Raw genomic sequence first — 21982 nt, 5'->3', positions numbered from 1 at the left:
GACCTGGCCGAAGTCGGACGCCCAGCCGACTGCGCCACCCAGGCGCCCCATTTTTTTCTTAATTTTTATAGTGAGATATAACTTTCATACATAAAGATCTTCAAACGTGCACAGTTTACAGAATAGTTAGAAAGCAAACATCCATATAACCACCACTCTACCCATCCATACCTCCCCCACCTGCTCTCCAATTAAGATTCCCAGCTTTTCACCTATGAGTTAATGTTATTCTGACTTTTGTAATAACCCATCCTTGCTTCCTTATAGTTTTACCACTTAGGTGTATATCCCAAGGCAGGATAGTTTAATTTTGTCTGCATTTGAATCACATAATTAGAATCACACTTATGTATCTTTTCTTCTTTAACTCAACATAATGCTTCTGAGATTCGTCTATACAGCTGCACGTAAACTCCAGGTCACCCACTTTCATTACTATATGATTCTTCATTGCATGAACATCTCACAGATTATTTAGCTGTTCTACTGTTGAAGGACATTTGAGCTGTTTCTGCTCTGGGAATATTTTTTCCCAGTTTTTTTCAAGTTTATTATTTTTTGTGAAAGAGAGAGTGAGAGCAGGGGAGAGGCAGAGAGAGAAAGAGAGAAAGAGGGAAAATCTCAAGCAGGCTCTGCACTGTCTGCCCAGAGCCCAATGTGGGGCTTGAACTCATAAAACTGTGAGATCATGACCTGAGCCGAAATCAAGAGTCGGGTGCTTAACTGACTGTGCCGCCCAGGCGCCCCTATTTTAATCCAGTTTTATTGCAATATAATTAACATATAACATTGTATAAATTTAACATACACAACATAATGATTTGATAAGTGTATACATTGTGAAATGATGGCCCAGGAATATTATTAACAATGCTGCAAAGAACATTTTTGTACATGTATTCTGGCACAGAGGTGCATAAATTTTCTGCAGGGTTCATACACAAAAGTGGAATTCCTGGTCAAAGGTTTATGTGTCTTCACCTTTATTGTGTCAAACTGTTTCGAAGTTTTGTACCAGTGTGTTTTCTCAACAGCAGTTTCTGACAGTCTATTTTTGCCAGCACTTGGTGTCCTCAAACTTTTAAATCTTATGGTGAATGGGTAAGATAGGAAAGCACTTGGTTTTGATCTGCATATGACTGACTGCTAGAAAGGTCAAACTCTTTTTCATATACTGACTGGCTGTTTGGATCTCTTCCATAAAGTGCCTGTTTAAGCCTCTAGCCTGTTTTCTATTGGATTATCGGTCTTTTTTTTCCTACAGATAACTTGAGTTATTCATAGATCTGAGTATACTCTTCATCATTTTTAAATGTTGCAAATGTCTTCTTGCATTCTGTGGCTTCCCTTTTAAACTTTATAATATCTTTAAAGAATTTTTTTATTACTGAAGTATGATGACATATTGTTCTATTCATTTCAAGTGTGAGACTCTACAGTGGCTTTTAAAAAGGAGTTCTTTATTTTAATGCAGTCACCTTTATCCATCTTTGACATTATTAATAATTCATTTGGTATCTTGTTTAAGAAATGTTTTCCTACTTTGAGATTATGAAGAATTTTTTCCCTGTCGTCTTCTCAAGACTTTATAGTGTTGCCTTCTGACAGCTTTATGTAGGTTATAGCAATTTATTTACCGCCTCATTGCTAACAACTTCTATTTCGTAAGATCATCCATATTCAATGATCACACTAGAATTTTCAGCAACATTGAATGTTGTTAACCAACTCTCTTGTTGACACCCTAACCTTCCTTTGTTTTCCAGTTGTCTTCATACATTTCTGGCCATTCCTTCTTTTTCTCTTTCATCCTTGCAAGGAAAGGCCGTCAAACATTGGAGTTTCTCAAGCTTCCAGCCTAGTCCATCATCCACATCCATGGGGATTCAAAGACTTTCATCTCTTACCCAGATCTCCTTCTTGAGCTCCTGCATACAATGTTTCATTGCTGTAGCCTCCTAAATATCTCCAAGCACCTCAAAATCAATGGCTCCAAACTGAAACTTGTAATTTTGCCCTGCATTGTGTCAATTCTCTCCACATATTCCTATGTAAATGAATGATATCCATTTATCCTATCCATCTAGTTACTCAAATTAGAAACCTAAGTGTCATCCTTGGGACTTCTCTCCCCCTCATTCTCTGCATCCAATCCCTTCCAAGTTCTGCCAGTTCTACCTTATAATGTTTCTTTACCTATCTCTTTTCATTTTTACCTTTATGCTTCTATCATATCATGAGCATTATGCTTGACCAATGTCAGGCTTCCTGTCTATTCTACCAGCCAACCTATTCTCCGCAAGCAGCCATTTGGTGTAACGGTGAAATGGGTTATCTGAACTAACTTCTGCTACGAGGTAAAGGAAACATAGAGATGAACTTGATGTTTGGAGCCATGTCTGAGGGTATCTACTAATTGCAGGACCCACTGGGAACTTCAACAGAGTTTATGACCATGAAACTGGATGGATAAAATCTGGAACTCAGGACAGCAACCCTGATTTGGGAGGGTTTAATAAATCCACAGGCTTTGAGTCAGGACCCTAAACAGGTACATCCTGGAAGTCAAGTAAACTGGAAATGAGCCAATGATCAAAGGGACAGTGGACTGCCTAGGAATCATCCCTAGTACTGTTTGGATCATGTTCATCCATCTGGGACTGCTGTGAACCACAGCCACCTGACAGATGCAAACAGAAGCCTCTCTAGAGAAAAATGCATCTTAGGCCTCAAATTTTCTCCACAATATTTGAAAACTATGCAGATCATATAGCCTTCTTTCAACTGCTTGTACACACCACACTCTTTCTGCCACCAGAGAATTTAGCACATTCTATATCCATGGCCAAGGACCTTTTTCCTTTCCCTCTTTACTTGGTAAACCCCCATTCATCCTCAGGATTCCATTTGGTTTCACTTCCTTGAGGAAGCCTTCCTCGTTCAAGCTACCTCAACCCCCTTCTTATAAGTTCTCATGGTGCTACAGACTTTTCCTTTGAAAAATGTTAAGGGTTGAATTGTGCACTCCCAAACTCACATGCTGCAGTCCTAACCCTGGGCCTTAGACTGTGACTTATTTGAAGACGGGATGTTTACAGAGGAAATTAAGTTAAAATGAAGTCATTAGGATGGACCTTAATCCAACATGACTGGTGTCCTTATAAAAAGGGGGATTTGAACACTGACACACAGAGAGCAAAGATGACATTAAGAGACATGGGGAGAAGCTGGCCATCTGCAAGCCCAGGAGAGAGAGCTGGAACTAATCTGCTGAAACTTTGATCTTGGACTTCTAGCCTCCAGGATTCTAAGACGACAAAACTCTGTTCTTTAAGTCACTTGGTTTGTGGTATTTTGTTTGGCAGACCTCAGAAACTAAAAAGCTTTTCACAATTGGAAGTTTACAGCTTTAGGGAGATTGTGTGGTCAATATCTGTCTACCCTCCTGGGCTGCAAACTGGTTTTGCTCACCATTTTATCCTTAGCCTCTACCATTGTGTTTCTAGCAGAATAAGTACTTGATCAATATTTGTTGATTGTATAAATGAATGGTAGAGCTTAAATTTTTAAATAAAATTTTTAACCAAACCAAGCCAAAATTTACTGAGCAGCTATGATATATGATTTAATCTACTACACTTTAGAAATCTAAAGGTTATTAAGCTAAGTCCTTGGGAGCAGTAACACCTAATTCAGTTAAGAAGAGACAAACATATAAACCAACTAATACTTAGTAAACCATTTTTGAGTATGAAGGCCCACTTTTTACATAAACATTTTGCAGATACCCAGCATCATTTAAATTTCTAATATAGGTTGGTTAAAAATATATATAATGAATTTAATCACAGAATATTTACATATACCCCAAGAATAATTATAGTTGATCCTTGAACAATATGGGGGTTAGGAGTGCTGACCCCCTGCACAGTCAAAAATCCACCTATAACTTTTGACTCCCTGAAAACTCAACTACCAGTAGCCTACTGTTGACCCGAAGCCTTACCGATAACATATTAACACAAATTTTGTTTGTTATGTATATTATATACTGTATTCTTACATATAAAGTAAGCTAGAGAAAAGAAAATGTTATTAGGAAAATCATAAAGAAGAGAAAATACATTTATAGTACTGTACTATATTTATCAAAAAATCAACATATAAGTAGACCCACATAGTTCGAACTCTGTTGTTCAAGGGTCTACTGTATGTTTGAGTCATGTAATTTTATTCAATTTTCCAAGTATTCTGTGTGCTATAGGTTGAGAGACCTTTCCTAGCAAAATAATTCTGGGCCCTGAGGTGGAAATCAATATTAAAAAAACAAAACAAAACAAAACAAAACAAAACAAAAGGTAAATGCCTAGAGAACACACAAGAAAGGGATAAATTTTGCCTTGAGGGATGTGACAAATTTTATTTTTTAAAGATGGCCATAACAGTATATCCCATCCTACATACTGTTCTACAGTTATGATCTCGATACTCTTTCATCAGAAGATGGAATTCATTTCTCCATTTCCTTGCATCCAGGAGGGTCTGTGATAACCTTGATCAATAAAATGCAGTAGATGTGACACGAGCTTTTTCCAGGCATAGTCTTTAGGTGGCCTGCAAGCTTCTGCTTCCTGCCTTCTGGAAGCCAGTGATCATTTAAGAAGAATAAATAACTGGAGGCTGCCATGTGTGAAAAACCCAAGTCACAAGGGCAGGCCATATGCAGTTGTTCCCATCAAGAGCCTCAGCTGAGCTCTCTACTAACCAACAGCTCATACCAATTGGCTATCATGGGAGGGCACCATCTTGAACGTTCAGCTTGTCAAGCCCTCCATGATTGCAGCCATATGAAGACCACTCACAGAACTGTGGGGCATGGTAATAGAGTATTGTTTTAGGCCACTAAGCTTTAGAGTGGTTTGTTACATAGCAAAAGATAACCAAAACAAAGGGATTGGTAAAGAACTTCCTGGAAAACATTACTTTTGACTTGAGCTTTGAAAGATGAGACTATTTTGATATGTAGAGAAGAAGCAAGTTGATAAAGAGTAAGAATCCTCTTGGAAATTTAAAAACAACTCTCAAGAGATGCAGAAAAATTATTATTTGAAAAATACTTATTGCTTCCCAAGTATTACAAGATATCTATTCCTTGCTAGGTATTAAAAGTGATCCAGAGAAAATAGCTGCCTCAGGGAGTTCACAGTCCTATGTAGGTCTTCATTTTTTTCTAATATTATTTGACACACACACACACACACACACACACACACACACACATATTCCTATGTGCTACCCATGTGCTAGGTGCTAGGGATACAACAGAGAGCAAGATATACCAGGCCTCTCAAGGGGATTACAGTCAATTACCACACAAGGTGATTAACAATATAGTGGAGGAAGTTCAGCTATGAGAGTACAGAGAAAGGAGGCTCAAGTCAAATTAAGGGTGTGGAGTGGGATAGGGTATGACTTCCAGGAGAAAAAATGTAACTGAAGGAGGAGGATTCTAAGTAGAAGATGCACATGATAAACATTAAAAGTCACTACTAGAGAGAATGAAACAAATCTGATTTAGGAAAAAATACTGATGATGGACAGTGCCCTTGAAGTGGTCATGATGTATACTGCTCTACTCCTTTAATCTGCACTTCAGCCATGTGAAGGAGGTACTGTTGTTATCTTGTCTCATGGGTACAGAAATTGAGGCACAGAGAAGTGAAATGGCTTACCTAAGTTTACACAGCTAGTGAGTGCTGAAGTTGATGTGGAGATTCAAATGGATCCAGTCTGGTTCCAGAATATGAGTGCTTTATCAATAAAATAGAAGTGTGTCTGGATACCATTGGAAATACAGTTGAAGATGAAGACTGAATTTATAGTGGCACCAAGATGTGAGGTTAGGTTGTATTTTTTCTTGCAGCACTGAACTGTGCAGAGGAAGAAACCCATTGGAACCAAGGAAGGGTGGGTTTTGGCCATTTGGATGGGATGGAAAGCAAAAACTTGAAGATTTTATTTGAACTGATGGACAGTAACCACCAAGTTGGATGAAATGCAAGGAAAGCAGCAGAAGGCTCCCGAACAGGGAGAAGTAGGAGGTCCCTGTGAAGAGCAGATGTAGTAGAGGCAACTGTGTGAGGGAGTGAGGAGGTTTTTAATCAGAGTCCAAGGTCTGACTCTGTTGTCCTAGATGGAGCAGTGCTGTGGGGTGACAAGGTCCAAGTCCAACACGGGTCATGGGACTTGGAGGCTGAAGTGTGGTGGAGATTGAAGAAACTGGAAGCTTGCAGTTCAAGGATTAAGGGGCTAGGGAACTGCATGGGTCAACCATGTGAATGTTGATAGTCCCTCAGGGTGAATGGTGGGGCTGGGATCTAGAAAAAAGATTCTGTGAAAGTGCTGGAATCCTCAGTACTGCGGGGAAGTGGCTCAGATTGATTGACAACAACAGAATGGAGTATAAGTAGATGACACAAGCCTCAGAAGGCTTGCAAATAACACGGAAGCCTACAAGTCCAGAAGTTGTAGTATAGAGTAAGGATACCACGCCAACTCCCCATCCAGACATACTCAAGATGTGGGAGAAGGCCGCAAGTTTTAAACTAAAGCCAGGAGTTTCAAGGGAAAGTCAACAAGTAAAGTGAACACACTGGAAATTTTGCTTACCATAAAACTGAGATCCAGAGGACCCTCTGGAAGGGAAGGTAGCAGTGAGAATTTGGAGAGAGGAATCACAGAGCTAGATGGGGGCACATCTGGGAGAGGGTACTCCCCACGGTTCCCTCCAGGAGCCCAGAGGTGGGATGCCTCAGAGGTTCTCAGCAGCTCCCTGGTGGTTTAGGAGCTAAGGAGAGGGCCGTGCCCCAGCTCAGTGTTCAGGGCCTGTCAGTACAGGAGCAGGCACAGGCTGACACGAGTCCTTGCCTTCTATTTCTTCCATGCCAGTGTTTCCTCCTCTGCTCCAAATCACCTTCACATCTAAGCACCTATGTTTGTTTTTTGTGTGTTTGTTTTTGTTTTAAATAAGCCAATGGTTCAAGCTAGGGTTCCTGTCACCATTCATTGATACTGTGGCCACCAAACTTCCTTCATATCACTCAATTTCTGTAGACTGATGATAGTTATTTTTAAAACTTTGCTCCTATTTAATCATTATGTGCGTGGAAAGGTTTCAAATTTAATTTTTTTGCAAAGCAGTTCACATATTTAATATTCTGGAAGGCCAGCCAAGAATCCCTGTTCAATTATTTTGTTAAAATAAATATGCCAGGGTTGGGGTGGGGGTTTTTTAGGACATTGAAAACACTCTATATTATACCCTAATGGTAAATACATGTCATTATTCATTTGTCCAAACCCACAGAATGTACTGCAATGTACACTACGGACTTTGAGTGATGATGATGTGTCAATGTAGGCTCATCAATTGTAGCAAATATCCCAATTTTGTGGGGGATGCTGGTAACAAGGGAGGCGATGCATGTGTGGGAGCTGGAAATATTGGGAAATCTCTGTACCTTCCCCTTAATTTTGCTGTGAACCTAAAACTGCTCTAAACAAAAGTCGTAATAAATAAACCATTTATTTCCCATGTAGCCACTATTGAAATTATGAACACATTCCTTGCTGGCATTTGATGTGTCTGAATAGATCATTACAAGTTGTTCTCCTTTTAATCCCTCAATCTGATTGCTTTCCTTTCAATTCTTCGATCTGAAGTGAGTTCATCTCTATTTCTGGCATCACTTTCTCAACAGTGGTCAAGATGCTTCAACTACCAGTATGACTCGGTGCCTGGCACAGAACACTGTGTGTCTTAACATCTTTTCCATAACTTTTAACTTCTTCCCAGCACAGCCTTAGACTCAGTTTTCCCCCCACTATAGCTCCTTTGATTTACTTCTTTGAAACACAAACATGTTAAATTTCTTACGTCTCTGCTCTCTTCCAACTTATGAAAACTTTCCTGTCTATCTATATTCCTTTCATTTGTGTGTTAAAGAACATCTAGTAAGGGCAATAGTAGTGATAAGTTTGTATTAGTGAAAATAAATCTGGAAGATTAGAAAACAATTACAGAAGTGAATAAAGCCTAAATGGACTAAGTCTCCCTGAAGAAAAAGAGAAAGGCTTGAGAAATGTCTCTTTCTTTCACAGTGTATAGTTCTAACTGCTCCTTTTATGGTGGAAGCAAGACTGGGAAGGACATTGGTAAGGAGACCAACAGGGTCAGGAATGTTGGAATAAAGCTAAATCTAGTAATGTGGAAGTTGATCTTCCTTATTGGGAAAACAGGTCAGACAAGGAGCACATACAAGCCACAATCTAGGTGACTAACGATCAGTGAAAACCTGAGGTGGGAAATAATCTAAGAGTAGACAGAGGCAAGAAATGCCCTCATCCATTTCCTGGGAAGTCAGCTACAAGAAAGGATGTAAAAGCAAGTCTCAGTGACTGTGCTCAGAACAGACTCAGTTCCAAGCCAGTGGGGGGCCACTGGTCTACTTTCATGAGTTTCTTAGGCTCCTTTTCTTTGACCCATATTGATTCCAGGATCTGGGGAGAGGAAGCTGCCTGGAGTGGATATTCCTATTCAGCCTTTTCTAAGGTTGGCAGGTATTGATCCCTCTCCAGTACCCAACATTTCTTGTGTGTTCGCCAACTGAACACGTATACATGGTTCCTCATGGGGCAAGGGGAGATGGAATGCCAAGTGATGTGGACATAATAGGATTAAACATAATCTTGGTTCATGAAAAATCACATGTTAGAGAGAATGAGGCCCAGCGGAAACTCTTATACATTGCTAGTGATGATGTTGTCAAACTGAATACTCATATATCTGACAAATCTGCAATGTCTCTTTAAGGCATATGCCTAGGGGGCACAAGTCAGAATGTTCAGAGCAGTACTCTTCATAACTAAAGCAGGTAAACAAAAATACTGGAAACAGCCCAAATGGCCATCAAAGAGGAATGAAAAATAAATCATGGCATATTCACACAATGAAAGGAAATAATATGAATATTTTAGTAGTACTATAAGTGAAAAGAATAAGCCCCAGATGATTTCGTTCTGCATGGCACTCTGATAAATAAAGACAACCAACCCTAAACCACAAATATATGTGTACACGTAAATTTTAGAAGCATATATGTGAATTATTTATGTGTGTTTATATGAGATAAATATATCATATATACATAGAACTTATGCAAGTGAATGATAAACACAAGATTCAGGGCAATGTTTATAATTAACACAGAGGGTGATAGATGTCATTGGCAATGTGTCAATTCTAGTGTTAAGTGGTGAGGTGAGTTACTACTTCTTATTATAATTAATAAACAAGAAGAAAAGTAAATAAAAGTCTTCTGTAAGACCACAGTGTGTTCATATATATGTAGATGTTATACAAGCTCAGCTAGAAGGATTAGTAACATAGCTAATAAAGTGCTTTTTTCATTCTACCTTTATTTCCCCTTCTCACCTTCTGTAAAATGTGCTTAATTGGAACTGTCAGCACCTTCTTTAGTTGTTACACTGGCAAAAAAAGCTAATAAGACATAAAGATATAAATGGAAGGGAAAATGTGTGTAAACCACCGTGAGCCCACCACAGACTCTCAGTTAAGGCTCAGCTGGTTTCTCAGCATAACTAGAGATGAGAGAGGTGAAAGGAGAGAAGAAATGGGGCAGGGTAGGATACCTAGGAGCAGTACAGGCTTTCCATGACGTGCGTTCTTGGAGGTCAGCCTTGACAGAGAAAGGGCAGTTCTATTAAGTTTGCAGACAATAATGAAATGTCTCTATATTTATTTTGAATCACCAAAAGTCCACAAGAGTAAACTGTTTGATCATAGAATAATTTGCAAGTTAAAAGTTTTAATAACAACTAGTCAAGCCTGTTTGTACATAAACAGAGCTCTGAGGTGATTCCTTGGTTACATAATTATGGATTGACCCCGTTGTTCTTCTGTTTCTCTGCCTTCTTTTCCTGTCTCTTCTGACTTCCTTTTTTGCAAGTCATATGTTTGACCCCACCCTGGCCCATAATTTTGATGCCTAACTTACTAATTAAAAACAGCGTTTGAGGGGCGCCTGGGTGGCTCAGTTGGTTGTCTCCGACTTCAGCTCAGGTCATGATCTCATGGCTCAGCTCATGAGTTCAAGCCCCAAGTCAGGCTCTGTGCTGATGGTTCAGAGCCTGGAGACTGCTTCAAATTTTGTGTTTCCTTCTCTCTCTGCCCCTCCCCTGCTCACGCTCTGTCTCTGTCTCTCTCTCAAAAATAAACATTAAAAAAAAAATTGAAAATTTCTTTTATGTAAATACTGAAGTATGCTTCTCTGGTGTTTAGCTGTCTCATTTTTATGCAAGAGGATTCGCCAAGTTTCTGCGGGTTCTCATGTGACCTCTCTGGCAATGATTGTTCAGGAAAACTGTACCTTTTAATTTATAAATCCTGACCCTAGTAGGAAGGAGCATCATAATTATAAAAATTTCATGCATTTTATGCCTCTTTATTATGTGTTTGAAATTAATCTGACAATGTAATGTTAAGTGGTGTTGACTACTTTTGACTTAATGAAACATAAAACTCTCTCTAAGAATCATAGGCCTTCCTAAGTTTGTCACCAAACAGAAAAGCCTGTTTATATCTCCCACTCATTGAACAATAGTTTGATTTCTCAAGAATTTGATCTTTGAACATATCAGTGTAATGAAAAGAACCAAATTGTTAACTGCACTTACTGTGAAATTAGCACATAAAAATGTCTTCATACTTGAGTAGTAATGATTACATCTGCTAGAATTGAGTGCTGTTGCATATATGTTTTAATATTTAAGCCTTAGCCTAAACTCTCCAGCCTGTATCATCTGGACTTGTTCTTTGAAGCCAAGAAACAGTCTTGATTGTCCTCCTCGGATGATGAAAAAGTGAATGTCACACACACTTACTGTGAGTGTTCTTAGGACTTTTTCTCTAGCCTTGATCCCTCTCCTGAACTCGTGTCTGTTTAGTGAACCTCTTTCTACCTGGGGGTTTTACAGGCATCTCCATCTCAACATGCCTCAAATACAACTTATTCCCCTCCCTCAGCCTTCAAATCTCCACCTTCTGGATTCCATGTTAGAGAATGGCAACTCTGCCCACTAGTTCAACCAACCAGGATACTTCGGAGAATGTTTAACACCCTTTTTACTTGCCAATATACATTTAATCAGGCAACAAGGCCTATTGATCCTCTTGAACCTTTCTCAAAATAGACCTCCTACTCATAGTCTCCATTCTCTTTCTAGGGTCCTCATGATCTTTCTTTCTTTCTTTCTTTCTTTCATATGAAATTTATTGTCAAATTGGTTTCCATACAACACTCAGTGCTCATCCCAACAGGTGCCCTCCTCAATGCCCATCACCCACTTACCCCTCCCTCCCACCCCCCATCAACCCTCAGTTTATTCTCAGTTTTTAAGAGTCTCTTATGGTTTGCCTCCTTCCCTCTCTGTAACTTTTTTTTCCCTTCCCCTCCCCCATGGACTTCTGTTAAGTTTCTCAGGATCCACATAAGAGTGAAAACATATGATATCTGTCTTTCTCTGTATGACTTATTTCACTTAGCATAACACTTTCCACATCCATCCACGTTGCTACAAAAGGCCACATTTCATTCTTTCTCATTGCCACGTAGTATTCCATTGTATATATAAACCACAACTTCTTTATCCATTCATCAGTTGATGGACATTTAGGCACTTTCCATAATTTGGCTATTGTTGAGAGTGCTGCCATAAACATTGGGGTACAGGTGCCCTTATGCATCGGCACTCCTGTGTCCCTTGGGTAAATTCCTAGCAGTGCTATTGCTGGGTCATAGGGTAGATCTATTTTTAATTTTTTGAAGAACCTCCATACTGTTTTCCAGAGTGGCTGCACCAATTTGCATTCCCACCAACAGTGCAAGAGGGTTCCCATTTCTCCACATCCTCTCCAGCATCTATAGTCTCCTGATTTGTTCATTTTAGCCACTCTGACTGGCGTGAGGTGATATCTCAGTGTGGTTTTGATTTGTATTTCCCTGATGAGGAGTGATATTGAGCATCTCTTCATGTGCCTGTTGGCCATTTGGATGCCTCCTTTAGAGAAGTGTCTATTCATGTCTTCTGCCCATTTGTTCACTGGATTATTTAGATAAAAAGTTTCTGCAGTGCAAAGGAAACAAAACAAAACTAGAAGGCAACTGACAGAATGGGAAAAGATATTTGCAAATAACATACTGGACAAAGAGCTAGTATCCAAAATCTATAAAGAACTCACCAAACTCCACACCTGAAAAACAAATAATCCAGTGAACAAATGGGCAGAAGACATGAATAGACACTTCTCTAAAGAAGTCATGACCTTTCACCTGGACTACTGTGATTGTTTTCCAAGAATCTTCCCAGTCTCTACCTATTCAAGCCATACTCCACACTGGCCGGGGTGTCTCTTAGGAGACAAAAATTAGAGGATGAATTTTTTTTTTTTTTGTCTTAAAGTCCTTTATTAGCTCCTCATAAGTCTGCAGAAAAAAGTCCCAAATTTTTAACAGGAACTAAAAGATTCTTTTTTTTTAACGTTTATTTATTTTTGAGACAGAGAGAGACACAGCATGAACGGGGGAGGGGCAGAGAGAGAGGGAGACACAGAATCGGAAGCAAGCTCCAGGCTCTGAGCCATCAGCCCAGAGCCCGACACAGGGCTCGAACTCGAGGACTGCGAGATCGTGACCTGAGCTGAAGTCAGACGCTTAACCGACTGAGCCACCCAGGCGCCCCAACATGAACTAAAAGATTCTTATATGTGACCCCAACTTCTCTTTTCAATTCATTTTTTTGCCATTCTCTGTCTTAGGCATACCAAAGTTACTGCACATTTCTTGAATACGCCATGCGTTTTTATACTCCATGTCTTTGAATATAATGTTCCCTTTACTTGAACTATCCTTTCCTGCTTTCTGTATCTGTAAAATGCTTAGCCTTCTCTCAAGACTCATGTTCTCAGTGCCATTTTTCTTGATGCCTCTCCTCCTCCAAAAGAGGAGAATCTATAATTCTGCAGATATCTGTATGAATATATGTGTTTTAATATCTATCACAATGAACTGAATTAATTATTTACATTCCTGTCCGACTTTCCCACAGGCTGTAAGTTCCCAGAGAGTAATGATATTGGGAAGACTCATATTTTATCACTCTTTCTATTTCTAGTCCAAGCCACAATACCTGATACTTAGTAAGAACTCAACATTTTTAAATTAAAAAGTTAAAAAACACAGATAAATATGAAGGGAAAAACTAATCTTCCACAATCTTACCATCAGGAAGAACCAGTGTTAAAATTTTCTATGTATATAAAACATAATATTTCTCTTAAAAATGGTAGCATATTGTCGATTTTATTTTATTATTTTGTTTGAAAAAATAATAGTATATTGTGAATATATTCCATGTCATAAATACTTTATTTATTTATGAAGTTTTATTTATTTATCTTGAGAGAGAGAAAGCATAGGCAGGGGAGGGACAGAGAGAGAGAGGGAGAGAGGGAGAAGTCCAAAGAGGCTCTGCACCATCAGCACAGAGACTGATGCAAGGCTGGAACTCATGAATGGTGAGATCATGACCTGAGCTGAAACCAAGAGCCTGATGCTTAACCAACTAAGCCACCCAGGAAATCCCAGAAAATATTTTAAATCAAAATATTAAAATAATTGCTTTACATTACCTTGTATGCAATGCCCTTATATTTGGACATTAAAGTATTTTAATTTTTTGGATTATAAACAATCATAATGCACCCATTTATTTCTTTTGATAAAATTGCAATAATGAAATGGTGCCCCATTGGTTCCTGGGTCTCAGCACCAGGGAGGAATAAAGATAATAGCGGAATGAAAGCAGATAGAGTGGAGAGAAAGAAGGGGGTCTGAAATAAGTTGGGGAGAGGATGCTGACAGCCTAGACTGTTGTAGGAGTTTGCCTGATCTTCTCTGGTTTTGTTTTTGGAGTAGCTACAAAGCAGGTGAAAGAAACTGAGAGTGTGTGGGACAAGATTATTTTTAAGGTTTTGTTGCAGGTTTTGAATTTCCCCAGACTTGGTATTTTTGAGAGACCACGTTAAAGATTCTTAATTGCTTTTCATCTCTCTTAGGTTGAAGGATAATTGTTCCTCTGAAGGCAATACCTCTCTGAGGCCAGCTTCGAGAACGAAATAGCTGGTGCAGCTTTCTGAAATCCCCCCCACACACACACACACATTTTTAAGACTATTGATAGATACAGAGTTTTTCAAACTGTCTTCCAGAAAAGAAGTACCAAGTTAGGTCACCACCAACCGTGAGTGATCCCTATATACGAGGGGACAACAATCACTCATATGTGAGGCCTTTTCTCTTTGAGTGGACAGATGTGTGTGTGGATCATGGACAAACTGTCCACAAGTATTTGGGGACAAATGATAAGGAAAGCAAAACAGACAGTTAAACTTCGAGGCAGTTAAGCTTTGAGCTCCCTAAAGATATTGGTTCCATTGCAGGTACTGCTCACACAGCAGTAAATGAGCAAACTCTGAGGGGTGAATGATCAAACTCTGTATTACATAGGTAACAGTGTAGTTTATGAGGCACCTTAAGAGTCTGTCTAGGGGGGCGCCTGGGTGGCTTGGTCGGTTAAGCGTCAGACTTCGGCTCAGGTCATGATCTCACGGTCTGTGAGTTCGGCCTCTGTGCTGACAGCTCAGAGCCTGGAGCCTGTTTCAGATTCTGTGTCTCCCTCTCTCTCTGACCCTCCCCCATTCATGCTCTGTCTCTCTCTGTCTCAAAAATAAATAAACGTTAAAAAAAATTAAAAAAAAAAGAGTCTGTCTGGGTAGCAAAAAAAAAAAAAAATCTCAAATCGTTAGTCAAACCTCCTGGAGAATTAGAGATACAGCTAAATACTAATCATAAACCTGTTTGATGAGAGGGATCAAAGCACAAGGAGAACTAGAAAAGAGGCTGAGGAAAGCTACAGAGTGAGATCAAAACTTGTCCCTAGCCATAGTGCAAATTCAGGATGACTTCTACAGCCACAGAGAAATCCACTCCACTCCTGTTTGTAGAAGGTGCTAGATATTAGTGTGGGGGCACCTGGATGGCTCAGTCGGTTAAGTGCCCAATTCCAGTTCAGGTCATGATCTCCCGGTTCATGGGATCAAGCCTGGCATTGGACTCTGTGCTGACAGCTCAGACCCTGGAGCCTGCTTCGGATTCTATGTCCCTCTCTCTCTGCCCCTCCCCTGCTCATGCGCACGCATGCTCTCTCTTAAAAATGAATAAACATTTTTAAAAAATTTTAAGAAGGGATAGATATTAGTGCAGAAATGAGCGTTTCTCATATATAAGGTTCGGTGACTAGGGAGTAGAAATCAAGAGTAGAGTGAATAGAGTTTTATTTACTTTCATATTAATAAAATAAGAATAAGAATAAAGGCTCATAGTAATTATGTTCTTTACATGGTTTGTCTTGTTAACATTTGCAGAAAATAAAAAGTGTGCGCTTGAACCAGGCTATCTATGGGCCTTGACCTAAGATTATAGATAATCGACGGTTTATACGTATCTAGGATATTTGGCAAAAGTAAAAATTCCAGGTGACATTTGATTTCTACTTTTGTAAAGACCAGATTGGGAACAAAGCTAGAGATGTGTGGGTAAGAAAGTGTGAAAAGGAAGCAGTCAAATTTTAGAGTTAAAAAAGGTAGCGATCTGGTGTTCTGTGGTATTTCCTGTCCTCCCAACTGATTATAGTCCCCTCATTACCAAATGCTCCTTCTGTTGCAATCAGCTGAGCGAAGAGTGCCTGGTGAGGTCAAAAGATCCCAAGAATACAGGTCAGAAACACATTCTTGTGCCAATATAGCCTCAAGACCACTTTAAGCCTATAAATCCATGAGGGAATCTGACATCTATAGACATGACACGCACCCTCTCCTAGAGTCAAGTATCAGTTGTTTCTAAGGCATTTTCATCAACAGAGGCCACTAACCTGATTTGAACACCAGCGGACAGGTCATGATTATGGACAAGTCATAAAATTTGGTATTCTCCTCAATCGACTATTTTGAAAGACTTTAACCTCTAAATACCTTTCCAAGGAGAATTTTGCTAGGACAATCATAGGGAGAATGAATCACAAAACAATGTGTAGTGGGGTTGCTTATCAGCAGAGGAGACAGAAGAAATCCTTCAATGACACCCGGCGATACATCTTTGGAATGTGTGCTACAACAGTGGGCACATTCAACAGTGGTGACAGCTGAGCCTGGAATCCTCAGTAGTTCTTTCAGCTAATGCTCCTGGCGTCACACAGAAAATGAGGGCTCAAGGAGCTGTAGCTGTCACCCAAAGAGTGCCCTTTGGCTCGGCCATTTCTATCATATTGCTAAACACTGATAATAGTCATCAGAAGCAGCATTTCTGAATACCAAGGACCTGAGGATGAACATAGCTTGAGGACACTGGACAGGTTAGATAGACTTTCTTTTGACTTCACTGGCTTGTCACTTTGCAAAAAGAGAAAACCTAGGGGCACCTGGGAGTCTCAGTTGGTTGAGCGGCTAACTCTTGGTTTCGGCCCAGGTCATGATCTCACGGTTTGTGAATTTGAGCCCTGCATCCTCCTCCGCATTGAGAGTGTGGAGCCTGCTCTGGATTTTCTCTCTGCCCTTCTCTCGCTTGTGCGCTCTCTCTCTCTCTCTCTCTCTCTCAAAATAAACTTAAAAAAAAAAAAAAAACAACCAGAAAACATATTATAACACAGAATAAAGAAGATTCTATGGGGTTTTTCCCCTGAGGCTAACTTGTTAGAATTGGAAAGCTACACCTGTAGCCTGAAGCATAGAGGTTATTTTTCAAATCCTTTTTCAAGGATGACATTCCTTATGACACCATTCTGATGGAAAACATTGTCTTTCTTTTGATTGCCCACAAGTTGTAAATACAGGATTCCTTACTTTCTTCTGAAAGCAAACTCATACACACAAAATATGTTAGTGTGTTTGACAGTATAAGGCACTGGGATAACCTTTATAAAAGGGAAGGGAGCAGGACCCAAAGATAAGACAATATCAAGATTTAGAAGGTTAAATGTCTTTCATGGGGAAATTACCCATGCACATCAATAACTTGTATAGAATGCAGCATATGATAAAAGCAAACAAAACCCTGTGGGCATTTTCAAGAGGCAAGAGGACTTTATGGGTTCATCCCTCAGCTGCCAGGAGGTAATCCCTTCTGCAGGGGAAGTGTTCAGGAAGCAGTGTGTCACAGAAAGAGGAAAATGTCTAAATCGTACAGTGATTTTTCTAAATATTCAGATTAAGGTTTTTGTAAAATTTTCAGGGTTTAGTTTCTTTCATCTTTAGTTTCTCAATGAGAGTTCCTTCATTTATCTGTGGATTCCTTCTGACCTCTTTGATTTGGCTTGTCTTCAAAGAAAAGAAATTAATTGGTCTATCACAGGATCAGATGGCCACTTACAGCAAGGCAAGGGCAATTCTTAGAGGGTGACTTTTCACTAGGTAAGGCCACCACTGGACTAAAAAAAAAAAAAAAAAAAAAAAAAGTCGAATTCACTGTTTTCTTTGGACTTCTAAGTGAAAGCTCTTAACTATGTTGCAATTTTTCCCCTAGGGGCTAGGGAGAGCCTTCAATGTGGTAGACAGTAGAAAGTACTAGGATATGGCCCATGGGCAAGAAGAGAATGGGAAAGTGAACAAAAAGACACAAGAAAGAATATGGGCAAGAAAATTAATTTGTCCTCTATGGATGTAATTTAACCTTCTTGAACTGCTTTATTTAATACCTTTTTTCATAATATGCTCAATATTCAAGTTCATTGTCACATGTCCTTCATGCTCATATCCTTAAGAGAATTTTCATCCCTCTTATTCATCTATCAAATACTAACTAAATAATAACATTAAGTAGTGAGGGCACGGTTCCAGCCGCTGGAATACATTGGTAAATATGAGCTTATATTCTAGTTGGAGTTGACATTTAATAAACAGGTTAAAACCCAGAACAAATAAAGTGTGTATTTTGGGTTGCTGATAGATAATATTTAAAAACATAAAACAGGGAAAGGGTGAAGCCAGGCAGGTAGACAGGCTCAGTTCAACTAGGACCTTTGGTAAAGAGTTGGATTTTATTTTATTTGCAAGGGGATACCATTGGAAGGTATTAGCGAAGAGTGATAATTACCAGACTTATGTTTTAAAAGGATCATTGTGGGGGGGAGCCTGGGTGCCTCAGCTGATTAAGGATCTGACTCTTAATTTTGGCTCAGGTCATGATCTCACGGTTCGTGAGCTCGAACCTCGCATCAGGCTTCATGCTAACAGTGCAGCGTCTGCTTGGGATTCTTTCTGTCTTCCTCTCTGCCCTTCCCCTGCTCATGCTCTCTCTCTCTCTCAAGAATAAAAGAATAAATTAAATAAAAGCAGACCGTTGTGGCTGCTATGTGAAGAATGAACTGTCTGTGGATAAGAGGAGAAGCTGGGGGCTCACACAGGAGGTGGATGAGGGATGATGATGGCCTGGACTGAGATGGTAGCAATGGCCGGAGATGAAATTGATTTTGAGTAGAAAATCACTAAGGCTTACTAGGGGAGTAAAAGAGAAAAGGCGTTTGCATAAAATGAAAAAAAAAAAAAAAAAGGAATCAAACATGATTCCTGGGTATGAGCCTGCATAATAAGGTGGATAGAATTCCTTTGCAGAGGAATTTTCGTTGCTTCTAATACATGTCTTCCATGTTCTAGCACATGTTTGTGCCCAGATAGTGAAGTGGCTGCATGATGAAGACTTTAAATGTTATTCAGTGAGAAATGCACGGATGACAGTCACACTTTTATGCCTTCCAAAATCATATATGCAACCACATAGTTATCTCCCCTTTGATAAGCGACATTTTAAGAGGTGTCACTGCTGCTACCCTCGTCCAAGTCTTGGACAAACACAACAGCCTCTTAATGGGTCTATCTTAAAATTTTCCAGGCCTTCTCCTCACACTAGCTCAAGGAATCTTTTCAAATCAGAACTCACTTTCTTGCCTCAAGTCGTCCAGCAGTTTCCTATTGTGCTCAGAGTAAACTCCAGTCTTCTTACCTCGCCCTCTAAGACCCTGGAAGATCTGGCTGTCTCATCTCTCTTTCCTGCAGAACTACTCTTCTCCAGCCTTGTTCTTTCTGCCTTTCTGTCTGCTCCTTGAACACCTCAGCATTTCCCTTCAGGCTCTTCCCTCTGCCTGGAACGCTTTCTGTAGCCCCTCACATGGTTGCTTCCTTCTATTATTCAGGCCCCTCCGCAAGGCCACCCTTGACCACACTCTAAATGGACACTCGTGAAGACTTTCTACAGCTTTACCCTATTTGCATTTCTTTACAGGGTCTATCTCTCACTGAAATGATATATTTGTTTTCTTCTCCACTCTCCTTCACCTCCATGGAATGCTCACCACTGTCTTCCTAGTAACTAAAACAATGTTGGCAAACACTGTGCACTCAATCCCGTTGCACTGAATACATGAATTCTCACTTCATGCAACATTTTGATAGGAAAGAATCAGACTGAAGCCCAGTATAAAGAAATGACAACAGGGGCGCCTGGGTGGCGCAGTCGGTTAAGCGTCCAACTTCAGCCAGGTCACGGTCTCGCGGTCTGTGAGTTCGAGCCCCGCGTCAGGCTCTGGGCTGATGGCCCAGAGCCTGGAGCCTGTTTCCGATTCTGTGTCTCCCTCTCTCTCTGCCCCTCCCCCGTTCATGCTCTGTCTCTCTCTGTCCCAAAAATAAATAAACGTTGAAAAAAAAAATTAAAAAAAAAAAAAAAGAAATGACAACATATGTCACGTGTATTTACCAACATGGCATGTGACAACATTCCCTAGCATTTTGAAATTTAGAACCAGAAATGTTCTGTCACAGTACTTTGAGGAAAGATCATAGCGAAGGCAGAACAAAAGACAAAATTGTCATATACTATGTAAATATATGTGTGGTATAAACTACCGTGAATGGTGTCTGGGGTATATTAGGCCCTTAAGAAATTTTTGTTGAGTAAATGAATGAACGAATTCTTATGAGCTAAAAGCCTGCAAATGATTACAGCAAAGGTGAAAACAAAATGATTAAGCTTTTACTAGTAGTGATATTTTTATTCCAAAATGGGAGTTCTGTTGAGAGAGGAAAACAATATAGTTTACTTCAGGCAGCCCCACAGTAAGCAGAAGAAGCTTTGTTAAGACAACAATGGCTGCAGAGGAGAACCCCCGGCCCAGCATTTTTTAGGTGTGGGGCAAGACTTTGCAGGTTAATCTCATTTGCTCAGTGACATGGGAGCCCCTCACTCTACCACTTTACGTGCTCCATTGGACAAGCCAAATAAGTCAGGCGACCAAATAGGTGCTACTCCCAATTACTCAAATAACTTGCAAACATCCAACATAATGATTTTGCATTAGCTTTTATTCTTATTATTAGACAATATAAACTGAGTTATTCACCAGGTGAGGCAAATGTTTTGATTAAAATGACTATTTACCCTAATATCTGTTTTATAAACATAGTCAACATGGGGATAAATCAAATTCAATTTGCTCTATTTTCTGTTTTTAGGAAATGCTAATCTGAAATGATAAGGGAAAACAGACACTTTTGTACCTCATGGAAATAAAATTCCTTTCCTAAGAAACAGCACATGAAAACTGATACCACATTTAAAGTAGGTGTCTTTAAATATCAGAAAGGTCCCACAAGAAGATGAACAATCTGTACAAGTGATTTATAATAATTATTAAGAATAATGACAACTAATACAATATCACTAACAGGAATAATATATCCAAATAGATTCTTACCAAGCCACCACCAATGACAGCTATTTTTTTCCTTTGAATATCAGATAATTCCATGACTGCCCAAGTGTTTTTATAATTGTTGTAGCTCCTGTCACAAAGGAAGCTGTGTCTCCTGGCCGCTGGTTTCCCCGCCTTTATATTGCCCAGAGCCCTGCCTGTGTTAACCAGCAGCGATTTGAGCAGGGCTAATTCCCCTTGAACTTAGAGTATAGCATTTAACCCCTTAGTGGCCTAAAGCACAAACTGTTCAGCTTTAAGAAAAAAGAGAATTCATTGCAATAACCAAATTTTGAAAAATCCAGCCAAGTGAAGACACCCACTCTCTACCTTACGTGTAAGACAGGGGATTTTTTTTTAAAGTACAGTGTTGAGGCTTTCCCTCTTTTTCTAAAGCATGCATTCTTACTTTCATCTTCACTCATGACTAACCATGAATGAAACTGCCCTCATCTGAAGTCCCAAAGCATCTTACGCTTCTCTAGGAGAGACAGGTGGCTTCGTGTCACAACTGTGACACAGTCATAATCCAACTGTGCATGGATTATTGCCATTAAGACCAGTCAGGACGAGCACATGGAGGGTCCTCTCAGACTGTCTTAGACCTCCAGGGAATTTTTTTTCCTAGTATTAATATTCTCCTGAACAAGATTGTGAATTTGTCACCGGCCATACTTCCCTCCCCAGCTTTTTTTTTTTTTTTTTTTTTTTTTCATCATAGGCAAGAAACCTTAGAATCTAACTTGTGCATTAACTCCAGGAGAGGTAGTGAATTCTGTGCTTCTTGTAAACTCAACCCTGGCTTATTTTCTCTCTCCACTTTTTCTTTTTTTCATCCCATGTTACATGTGTATTATTTATTTTTGGTGCATAGTTTTGAATTGAATTGAGGGTTTTTTCCCCCCTGGAACATGATGTGTAGAATAAAGTAAGAACTAAATGATGACACTTCCTCACTTCCTGGAGAGAGGCAGGAGCATTCAGGTTTCTCCCTGGTGAGGGAATAGTTAATCATCATCGAATAGCGGCCCCTTGTGGGTAAGTAGTG

General features: G+C 39.7%; 1 protein-coding gene across 1 annotated transcript in view; it reads right to left on the bottom strand.

The window, feature by feature from the left end:
• KMO (kynurenine 3-monooxygenase) overlaps window positions 1-21062 on the bottom strand; it is a 57223-nt gene extending 36161 nt beyond the window's left edge. Inside the window, 1 exon segment of the mRNA XM_045453108.1 lies at window positions 20938-21062. Coding sequence (XP_045309064.1) covers window positions 20938-20991 — 54 coding nt within the window. The 5' untranslated portion in view covers window positions 20992-21062.
• Between the last annotated feature and the right edge of the window lie 920 nt (window positions 21063-21982).

The sequence above is a fragment of the Leopardus geoffroyi genome, chromosome C3, assembly GCF_018350155.1.
Source record: "Leopardus geoffroyi isolate Oge1 chromosome C3, O.geoffroyi_Oge1_pat1.0, whole genome shotgun sequence".
NCBI classification, from domain to species: Eukaryota; Metazoa; Chordata; class Mammalia; order Carnivora; family Felidae; genus Leopardus; species Leopardus geoffroyi.
The sequence above is the reverse complement of the archived record's forward strand: the minus strand, read 5'-3'. Positions and strand labels throughout refer to the sequence as shown.